General features: G+C 51.1%; 1 gene segment (V, D, J or C); it reads right to left on the minus strand.

The window, feature by feature from the left end:
* Nucleotides 1–7,655: 7,655 nt before the first annotated feature.
* Nucleotides 7,656–9,031, minus strand: LOC110306601. The segment is given in 3 exon segments: nt 7,656–8,050; nt 8,257–8,598; nt 8,836–9,031. Coding segments are annotated over 3 exon segments (933 nt in total).
* Between the last annotated feature and the right edge of the window lie 2,355 nt (nt 9,032–11,386).

The following is an 11,386-nucleotide window of genomic DNA, read 5'->3' on the forward strand; positions in this document are numbered from 1 at the left end:
CACACCACAACATCAGCCTTTCAGATGGATCTTCTAGTGTGAGAGGCCGTGGGATGAAGTACTGAAATCCCTAAACCCACATGAGGGACACTGTCTGAAGGTAGGTGAAGGCCAGGCCTGGTTTTAGATTGGTGCCCATGAAGTGCATGTCCAAATACCCTGACAAATGGGCTATAGTTGCCTCGACTTCCTCAGACCCCCACCCCCGGTCCCCTCACCCCTGATTACTCTTTTCCTATGCCTGGCCTCTGGGTGTCTTCCCTCTCAGGCAGCTGCCACACAGACAGGCTCAGTCATAGCACAGTCTAGTCCCCACCATGCGGTCCCAAAGGCTTCTTCATCTCCCTGTCTCCATGCTTTCCCCTGTTTAGTGCCCCTTCCCAGCCTCTGCTCCTGGGCCAGGCAGGAGGATCCCTAGTAGTACCCCTTCCCACTGACTCTACTCTTTTCGACCTGTGGTACTGTTTTTCTGTGTGCTAGGGGTACACCCTTTCTCGGGCTGGATGAGCAGTTCCTGGGTGTGGGAATCTCATGTGTCCAGGGATCTGTCCCTTCTACCCCTCTCCATTCTTCCTTATCCACGGATGCTTTCATCTTACGGGTTCTGTGTCTCACCGAGGTTCTTAGACTTGTACCAGCATGCACAGTTACCAGGAACAAAGTAGAGACCTGGGAAGTTACCCGTGGCCTAGAGTTGAGATGAAAGGCTAGGTCTGGAAATTGTCCCTGAGCTCTGGCCTGAGAACTGGCCAGCGATCTCTCAGATGCCAGCTGATCTCGCCTATCACCTTCTTCACTTTGTTTGGACCTTATTTGGACAAATCCTGATAGGATCCTATCCCTTAGTACATGTTGACCCTAGACTATGGTTCATGCATTCAGAGAATCCACCCCTGAAGCATGGCATGGAGCAGAAGGCCAGCAAGTGGCAGTGATCTGTGGATCCAGAGCCTCTCAGGCTGTTCACTAAGCCATAGTCAGAAGTGTCCAGACTGAGTTACCCTCAGTGTGCCTCCTGAGGACAGAGGCCTGGAGGAGAGGCAATGGGTAGGTGGGCTTGAGTTAGGCAGGCAGGTGCTCTGTGTGGGTGTTGTGGGTATGTGTCTGTAGGTACTTGGCTTTCATCTGAGAGTGGGTGCCAGGCTTTCATGGGAGTCTCAGGTGGGCTACATTGCTGCACCTTGTCTGTCTGTCTCTTCCCACCTTTCCCTTCCTTGTGTCTGTCTGTATTGCTTGCATGGGTCTTTTTGTCCCTGGCTCTTTACCCTCTAGTCCTTGTGTTTCTCCTTTCCTCTAGTTACCTCTCATCTCTACATCCTTGAACTGTCTCATTCTCTCTCTACTTCTGTGTCCCTTGATCCCCTTCTAGGTATCTTACATTGTGTGTATGCGTGTGTGTGTGTGTGTGTGTGTGTGTGTGTTTCGATCAAGCTGTACCCTGCTTTAAATTACTCCATGTTGTGTGAGGTAGTGGCTTTAAAAAAAAGATTGTACCTTACTCTGAGAGGTTTCACATTTTCAAATGGCCTTTGACTCCATTTGGAAGCTGGAGGAAGACTAGGCACTTTGGTGGATATGTAAATAACATCACTTGCACATCAACTTCCAAAGGCACTGGAAGCCTGATAAACAACTTATCCCCAAGCTTGGTGTCACCCTATAAACTTATTAAAGATATAGAAACACATGGATCATTAAAATTATACCAGGAACACCAGGCCTGAGAGCTTACTGTACACATTCAACTAAAAAGGTATCACATTCTCACATGAACCCATGACGAGGACAACACCTAACACTGTAATGGTGATGGAGCCACTAAACTGTCATCTGATCACCTGGTATATACATCAAGAGATCCAGTGGCAGATTATCCATGAGTGTCCCAGAGCCTTCCTTGGCTCAGTACCCTCTGTTGACATGGTTCATTACGTTACATATGACTGCCCGTTTAATTGTCTGTCTGGACTCCATCCTGTCCATTGCCTGTAAGGTCTTTAGGGTCCTGAAGTTTGCCTCTGTACTTGACTCAATCTTGAGGCTTAGTGCAGGTTTGATCTTACAGCTTGACTCTACAAAGAGACTCCACTGGGGTCTCTAGCAGACTTCCAGTATCTATTCTCTTCTGTTCTATCCTGTAGATGCTTCTGTTTTCTGCATAAAATTTCTTGTCATCCTGTTAGCTTTCTGCATGCTTATCAGGAATACAGAAGACTATTCTGATAGTCTAGAACCAACTGGGCTCTGGGAAACATTCAGGAAGGTCATGTGTGGTGAGGGACCTGCCTATCTGAGGAACCCTGTCTGGCAGGGATAAACTCTCCATTCTGCATCTCCAGGGCCTCGATGAGCTGACTATTCCAGTCCTCTGCCAGAATAGCTGTGTGGCCTTGGGTGATGCTGGCTGACCTCAGGCTGGTCTGGGTTGTCCCTGGCTGACACCCCTTGACTCTGGATGACCCTGGGAAGACCATACTTAATCTTAATTGGACTTGTTCTCATTAGGACAGAACATGGCCTCACTAAGGCATGAGTGTGGATGGCTGTGGATGGCCTTGGGTGATGGGGGTTGGGGCCTCCTCAGCCCCTGGCAGGGCTCCCCTGGCTCCCACCCCTCATCCAGGCCCCAGGCCCACCTGGCCTGGTCCAGTGTGATGTGATTCTCAGAACAGTGGCTCTGGTTTGAGGCACCTGGGCTGAGACAGGCTCAGGATGACTCAGCTGCCCTCAGCTCAGAGCTGCTTTGAATGTTTCAGCAGGTGACAGACAACAGAGACTTCAGAAGAGAGAAAAACAAGTTGCTAATGTGAGCATCCCTGCCCTACCNCCACACNTGTACTGCAAACCATTNTTNACCCCAGATAGAGATCCCAGGACAGCAGGTGATAGACAAAGGAGGCTCCAGAGGAGAGAAAAATAGTATCTACAAGCATGACCACTTCTGCCCTGCCCTACACCTGCCCTGCAAACCTCCCTACAATGCTGACCCCACATCTGTAGCCTCCAGGCTAGAGGCTCCATCTCCCAGGGCCTGGGCTTGCTTTGTCTCCATTCTGTGCCTCTGAGCCTGGGCAAGGCCTATGAGCAAAGGGGTCACTGTTCCAGTTGCAGCCTAGTGTGTGAACAGTGTTGTGGGGATTCTGAAGTCTTCTGCAGGAATCCCCTGTAGGGATCCTCCTAATGTGAATGAGGCTAGAGTTCAGGTTTTGAAGTCAATGTTGAGGATCAGGGCCCAATGACTAGGTCAGGACCCATCGATCAGTACAGGACCCGGTTATTAGAACCAGCACCCAGTACCTAGAACTAGGGCCCAGGGTCCATGCCCAGAACTCAGTGCTGTAGACTAGGGTCAAATGCCCATGACCAGGACAAAGACCCAGTGACAAGAATCTGTGTCAAGTTATCAGAATGCCAGTCTGATTATCAGACCCCAGGCATATTGCTAAGGATCAGGCCTTAGTGACAAGGATTGACACTTAGCTATCAGGACTGGATCTGGTGACAGGAACCTAGGACTGCTGAGTTGGTTGTAGGTGCCGCAGTAGAAAGAGAAGCTAACCAAGGTGCTAAGCCTTCATTTTTTGGAGGAGCAGAGGGCTTTATTCTCCTTGGAAAGAAGATTGACCCTAGCTAACTCACTTCAGTTACTTTATTCAAACATTATACAGAGTTACTTGGAGCTGCGAAAGGTTCCACCCACCCACGGAGATCTCAGTCCCTTCCAACCATGGCCGGCCATTATTAAAAGTAAGAATTCTACGTTTGCCAGGATTGTTTTAGGACCAAGGTTTGTGCAGCTGCAAACTCTCATGTGCAGATTGTCCAGGGAGACATTGCTTCAAGGTTCAAACAGCCTCAAAAACATTTCTCAGCCTCAACTGATTAACCCAAACCTAGCAAAGGCTCTGCTGAGACATTTCACCCAGAGCCAGACACAAAGGCTTCACTATACATTCCGCTACACATTGTTTAGAAACAGGATTTAGTGATCAGGATCAGGAGTCTATGATCAGGTCAGGACCCAGTGCCCAGTGTCATGGCCCAGTGATTAGGAACGGGGACTAGTGATCAGGTTAGTTGTTATGATCAAAACCAGTCATCGGTGATCAAGACTAGGCTCAGTAATGAGGATCAAACCCAGTGATCATGACTAGGATTCAGTGACCTGGACCACGGCTCAGGGCTCAGGACTAGGGACCAGTTATTAGAATGAGTGGCCAGGACTAGGGGCCTCATGACCATGACTGAGGTCAGAGATCAGGATCATGGTTCAGTTACCAAAATAGGGCTCAGTGATCAGGACCAAGGTTCACAGCCAGGACCAGGGTTTGCTGTTCAGGATTTGCCAAGGGTGCTCACAGAGGCCAAATGTTTAGAAATCAGGTCCAGATATCAAGCTTAATGACCTGGTATTGGGTCTGAAGAGGGCACAAATACTATCACTTGTTCATCTTTGGCTGCAGCTACACATATGTTCAAGCTATGTCTCAGACACTAGACAATGGGCACCCTATGTTTACCCTGCACAATGCCACCACACTATCCCTGACCCCCTCCCCCAATCCTTTGTTTTTTTTTTTTTTGGTTTTTCAAGACAGGGTTTCTCTGTGTAGCCCTGGCTGTCCTGGAGCTCACTTTGTAGACCAGGCTGGCCTCGAACTCAGAAATCCGCCTGCCTCTGCCTCCCGAGTGCTGGGATTAAAGGCGTGCGCCACCACGCCCGGCTTCCCCAATCCTTTGTTAATGTTTGTTTTTGAGAGTAGGAATTTGTGCTTTTTCATCAATTTATTGCTCAGAAAAGTATGTGAGTGGGCTGGGAAGTTGTCACATCAGTCTTAGCTCTGAAACGTGGAGGCCTTTCTCCAAGCTTCATCCCCGCCAAGACAAGAGTGATCAGCCACAGGGGATCCTGGAGTTGGGTTATGTCTTCCCTTTTGCTGAGGTCCCAGCCTGGCTTCTGGAAGACTGGGTTAAACCCAGGAAGTGCCGCCATCATTTATGTCCACTTCCTTAGTGTCTGTGAAGGGTTGCAAGGCCACATGTGGGGGAGCCTAGTAAATCATGAGAGCCCCTGCCCCCACCCTGTACCCCACCATCTCCATGACTGCCACCTGTGGCTGGCTCCTGGTCAGTACTGGGGGATCTCTTTGCTGCCAAACGGGCCTCGCACAGTTGTAACAGTGAGTGCTGTGCTGTAGAACAAGCTCAGTAGGAAGAGGGTGAGGAAGGTCACAGTGGTGGGCCACAGGCTGGCACCCGGGGCCTCTTCCTCCAGGATGTCTTGTGGCTGGTCCAGTAGCACATAGGAAAGTGGCTCTTGACGTTCTGTAAGACATAGATGACCTTCTAGATCCAAACCCATGGGGATGGGGGCTCAGACTTAAGGTCTCTGCTTCTATGCCTCCTTGGGCTTTGGGGACAGTGGTGGTAGGGGTTCCTTATTCCCGGGAAGGGACTTGTTCAGGGATAATGGCAGGGTCCCAGGTAAGGGACTGGAATCCTAGCAGTTCTTGAGATGGCCCCAAGACCCATCTCTCTCTCTTAGGGGAACCTTAATTAGAGACCTGTCATGGTAAGAGAGTTGTTTCTGTCAAACTCTGAGAAGAGTTTGAGCCCAAGGCTCCTTAGGTCTCAGTTCTCTCTAGATATTTAGCAATACCTCTCGAAACCCCAGTTCTTAGGCTAATCTTGGCTTGGGTACTAGGGTTGTGTAAGATCAGACACCCTCAAACAGATACAGGCCACTGTGATTTCTGGGCCAAAGTTAGACTACCGAGGCCTGGACATGTGGTCAGAGGACTCTGTTGCATTCTTAAGAACTGTGACTGGGGATTAAGCAACAGTAAAGACCCCCAGTAGAGCCAACCCTGCTGTCCTCAGGCTCTCTGCACACAGAGCTTTCATTTTAAGTGGCAGTAGGAACTGTGTACTGATAGTCAACCACTCGTATTTCTGTCACTGCAGCCATCCATCAATCTATCCATCATCCCCATTGTTCATCTGTGTACCCAGCCACCCATTACCCTCCAGCCGCTCACTCATCCTCTTTCCGACTATTGTGATTCTCCGGCTTCTCGGCCCCCTCTCCCTGTGGGGACTCAGTCTTTCACCTATTGGCTCCTCCTTACTAGGATTCTCTGTCATGGGCCAGGCCCATGGGTGGCTATGGTACTTTTCTGAGTCAGGTTTCCCAAGCTGGTCTGTTACTCTTGCTATTCTCAGGGAACTGGACTTTCAAGCTGCAGAGTATCCAGGGCATGCATGGGCCTTTACTCCACTCTTGCTCTGAGAGCAGAGGGAAGTTGCTAGAAACCAGCAACNCCCCCCCCCCCCGAAGTTCTGAAGGCCTGTGAGACAGGAGCAGGGCCCCCACTGCCCTCTTGTGGACACCTGGGCTCCAAGTATACCTGGTTGTAGAACTTTTGTGTTCTAGGGATGCCCATGGAGGAGGCCGAGGCCTGTGTGGGAGTGGTCTCCATGGCCTGCTCCTGCTTCTTCCCAGATTTGCTTTTTATCCTGCTTCTGGTTTGTGATACTTGGGCTCAGGATGGGAAGGGAGACTTAGGTTAGAAAGGGGGCACCTGGAGGGGCCTATGCCCTTGTCCATTGTGTGTAGTTGTCAGTGTCGGGCCTGGGAATTCTCCCGGGGGCTTGGAGGGGACTCCCCTTGCTTTCCAGAAGCTGGGTGTGGGCTGTGAACTTCATGTTCCTCCAGGGTTCAGGTCTGTGTGAGTGTGCAAATGTGAGTGTCTGTGCATGTATGCCCATGTGCATGTATGCAGAACAGGGTGTGTGCCCATGTGCATGTGTGAAGAGCAGGGTGCTGCTGAGGGTTGTCGGTGCCATGTTATATGTCTTTCTCATGAGTCAGTGGTCACCCTGAATGCATGTTTCCACTCAGGGATGGCCTACTGAGGGTGGGTGGCATCTTCTTCCGAGTGCCCCTGTGTTCATCCCTTCATTCTCATACCATCATCTCTATTGTGACCCCCACACGGCACCAGCCTTGACGGTGCCACTCTCTTGCTCCATCTATCCCTGTCTTGTTTGGGTTAGAAGCTGTGATCTAATAAACAGCCACACCACCCACCACTCAGAGTACTTGTGCAGCAATCCCTGCCCTGGGGACTCTCCCATGAGCTTTGCCTTCTTGGCTGAGTCTGCTCTCCTTGCATTTCATCCCCAGCTTACTCTTACCTCCCATTCATTCATTGCACATTCATGAGGTGCACACACTCTCATGTTTCCACCAACATGAACACACGTAGATACATGCATGCTTAGAGGTATACACAGGCACACACACGCTCACAGGGACACAGATACAGTGTGTCCACATATGTACTTATACCCATATACATACCTACAAACCATAGGTGCACACAAACTACAGGTACACACATGAAGGCACATGGACCCATCCATAAGCACTCACCAATACATAGACATGCATACACATATACTCTAGGCATGATGGTTCTTCAAAGTCTCCGAGGCCTTACAAGCTTAGGTGGTGGTGTTTCTCCCTCCCTGGGCCCTGACTCCTCCCTGTGTTCTGTAGACCCTAAGGATGATGGACAGGCACTGGATGGAAGTGCAGGGATACTTTGGATGAGCACAGAGTTTATTTCAGGAGTAGGGACAGGCAGGGTGGCTCAGTAGCAGATGCCATCTCCCTCTGACATGATCACAGACACGTTGACATTGGTGGGTTTACCCGACAGACGGTCGATGGTCTTCTGGGTGAAGTTCATGGGCAAGGCCTCGTGGCCCACCATGCAGGAGTACTGGTCACCCTGTTTCCAGGTTTCAGCTGATACACGCAACACGCTTGTCACCAGGTAGGTGGTGGCTCCCTCGCCTGGCTCCTTTAGGGGCTCAAACACTAGGTAGCTTTCTGGGGACAGCTCCTCATTTCCATGCAGCCATCGCACCAGCACTTCTTTAGGGTTGAAACCTCGCACCAGGCATGTCAGGGACACGAGCTCATTCAGGGCCAGCTCCTCCGACGGCGGCGGTAGCAGGTGGACCTGGGGTGGGAAGGTGTTCACTGGAAGGTAGAAAGAAGAGTTATGGCTTAGACAAGGAGAGCAAGACCCCTCTGCCCTTCCTTTCTGGGCAGTTCCTCAGATAGGTCCAATTTCCCTCTGTGACATAAGGAGGTGAGTAGTTAGTTGAGCATCCGTATTATAGGAAGAAAGCAGGCATGTGAGCAGGGAACGTCATACAATGTCCTGGGTATGCATCTGGGCTCACCTGTGACTTTGGCAATTGTGCCAGTTAAGGTGTCAGACTCAGGATGGCTAACTGTGCACTTGAATGATGCGCCACTGTTCCAGCGCTCAGCACAGCCAGGCAGGACGCTGGACACACTGTAGCAGCCGCACGAATTCTGCACAGCTTTCTTCTGCACTGCATCCTTCCCAGTGGAGGGCTCCCAGGTGAAGACAGCTCCCTCAGGATTTCTCAGGCCATTCAGAGTACATGTGAGGCTGGCATCTGAACCCAGGAGCAGGTCCTCAAGAGCTGGCCGCTGCAGTGACAGGCTAGGCTGGCAGGAAGGAGGAGTAGGAGTAGGAGGAAGAGTAGGACCAATATCTGTAACAGAGAAGTCCTAGCAAATCAGTATATTCTCCTTTTCTTCTTTGCTGTCCCCTTTTCTGGATGTTCTGAGGCCTCAGCTCCTTCTGGCCTGTTTATTCTTCCCTTCCCCCACCCCCATGGGAGGTTTCTGAGGGTCCCTGTGAGGGTGTGCCTCAGAGGGGTATATGGATCTAGATACCAGGTTAAGGTAGGACTTATCCCACCCGCAGCTGATCCCCTAACGTTCTTTACCAGAGCACTTCACATCCAATTCTTGGACGGGGTTAGAGTCATATTGCACGGAACATTTCACGGATTCTTCTTCTGGGCACTCAACAGCTGGCAGGGTCAACTGGCTGCTCATGGTGTACCGTCCCCCAGAGGCCAGGGCAGGTGGGAAGTTTACGGTGGTTATATCCTTCCCACTCTTTCCCCAGGTCACATTCATTGTGCCAGAAGGGAAGTAATCGTGAATCAGGCAGCCGATTATCACTGGGTCACTTGACAGAGCTGGTGGGAGTGTCAGTGGGTAGATGGTGGGATTTCTCGGGGACTCTGGAACATAAAACATGTGTGAGATAGTAGTCTTCACACTGCCCATCTCAAGACAATTTCAGGAAAAAGGACCATGCCTTTCTCTTCTTTATACAGGAGAACCTAGCCCAGTATCACATAGCTGCTGCATCATGTACCCGCAGTGGGAGCTGACCAACAGTTCTGGCTGTATAGATTTTGAACATGACCTGCATGTAGTCTTTCCCAAGGATCTAGCCAAATGTCTCCAGCAGGGCTTTGCACATACTGTGCGTTTGTAAACATGACTACACCCCTGAGCAGTCTAGTGCCCCAGATTTCTGAGCCCCACTCCTGTTTGGGCAGTGGATAGAGCTATGTTCTCAGTCCCAGGGTTAGGAGGACCAGAACTGGTGGGTCTGGGCAGGGGTGGCCAACCTGAGACTGAAGATCAGCCAGCATGGGGTAGGAGTGGTTGGGGAAGAGCTGGCTTGGAAGTTACACTGGAGGGGCAAGGGGTTGTGTGTGGGGTAGAGGCCATTTTGTTGTGTTTTCACCTTACACTGGCCTTGTTCTGGCTTCAGACCCACCACTCCAGCAACTGCCCATCCACCTAGCAAGCAGTGGACCCAAAGACGAGAGGATTCAATCTGAGCAGTGTCTCTGTTCATGCCACGCAGGCACCATTTACAGGTACATGTGAATTTCCACCAGGTAATCAGGGAAGGAGGAGGGGGTGTGAGAATTGGATACTAGGTTGCATGGCTCCATTCACACAAAGCAAACAGAGGCCACAATCTGGACCATAAAACAAGAGTTGGTTCACATTTCATCCAAAGTCTTTTCAGTTACCTCAGCATTGAGTTTAACAATCCAGCAAAGCTCAGGCTAGAACTGTGAATAAGTCCAGTCATGCTAACTCACCCCAGGCTAGCTCACTGTCAAGTTTGGTTCAGCCAGCCGAATTTATGTTAGCTCATTGTAACCAGCCAAGCCAAGTTTCGCCTAATTCCAGCCTAGCTCTGACTATTCTGGCCAGCCCAACTGACCATCTAGACTAGCTCAGCCGAGCAAGGTCAACTGAGCCCAGCCCAGTCAGTTCATCCCATCCCATCCCATCCCATCCCATCCCATCCCATCCCATCCCATCCCATCCCATCCCATCCCATCCCATCCTAGTTCAGCTCAGTTTAGCCCATCCAGCCTAACTTGGTCCAGCCTAGACTAACTCAGCCTAGCCCAGACTAACTCAGCCTAGCCCGGACTAACTCAGCCTAGCCCAGACTAATTCATTCCAGCTCAGTCCAGCCCAGCTCAGGCCAGTTCAGCCCAGTACAGAAAGCCCATTCCCGCCTAGTTCTCACTTCACCTCAACTAAGTCCATCTTAGGCCAGCTCAGACAGCACAGCTTGCCTAGGTCAGCTCAGCTCAGACAACCCTGTCTAACCTACCTCAGTGCAACTCTATCTAGGTCTGCCTGGTCTAGGTAAGCTCAGCCTTGTTCAGCCCATTCCATCCTAAGTCTAGCTCAGCTCAATCCATTGTAGCCTAGCCAAGTTTATACTAGTTCAGCTCAACCCAGCTCATTCCAGCTCAGCCCAGCCTAGTCTAGCTCAGCCAGCCCTTCCAGTCTTCCTCCTGCAGTCCAGCCTGTCTCATCCCAGCTTAGTTTATCCTAGTCCATCCCAGCTTAGCCCAGCTCAGCTCAGCTCAGCTCATTCCAGTACAGCCTAGCCAGACAGTGCAGTGTAGCCTAGCTTTGTCCAGCTCTGCTCAGCTCATTTCAGCCTAGTTTAGCTCAGTTTAGCTCAGCTCAGCCTAGCCCAGCTCACACCAGCCCAGCCCAACCTATTCCAGCTTAGCTCAGCTCATCTAATTTCATTCCAGCTCAGCTCAGCCTAACCCAGCTCACACAAGCCCAGCCCAACCTATTCCAGCCTAGCTCAGCTCATCCCAGCTCATTCCAGCTCAGCTCAGACTAACCTAGCACACACCAGCCCAGCCCAGCCCAGCCTATTCTAGCCTAGCTCATCTCATCTCAGCTCATTCCAGCTCAGCCCAGCCTAACCCAGCTCACACCAGCCCAGCCCAGCCTATTCCAGCCTAGCTAATCTTATCTCAGCTCATTTCAGCTCAGATCAGCCTAACTCAGCTCGCACCAGCCAAGCCCAGCCTATTCCAGCCTAGCTCAGCTCATCCCAGCTCATTACAGCTCAGATTAGCCTAACCCAGCACACACCAGCCCAGCCCAACCTATTCCAGCCTAGCTCCTCTCCTCTCCTCTCCTCTC

This window comes from Mus caroli, chromosome 12 (genome assembly GCF_900094665.2).
Source record: "Mus caroli chromosome 12, CAROLI_EIJ_v1.1, whole genome shotgun sequence".
Lineage (NCBI taxonomy): Eukaryota > Metazoa > Chordata > Mammalia > Rodentia > Muridae > Mus > Mus caroli.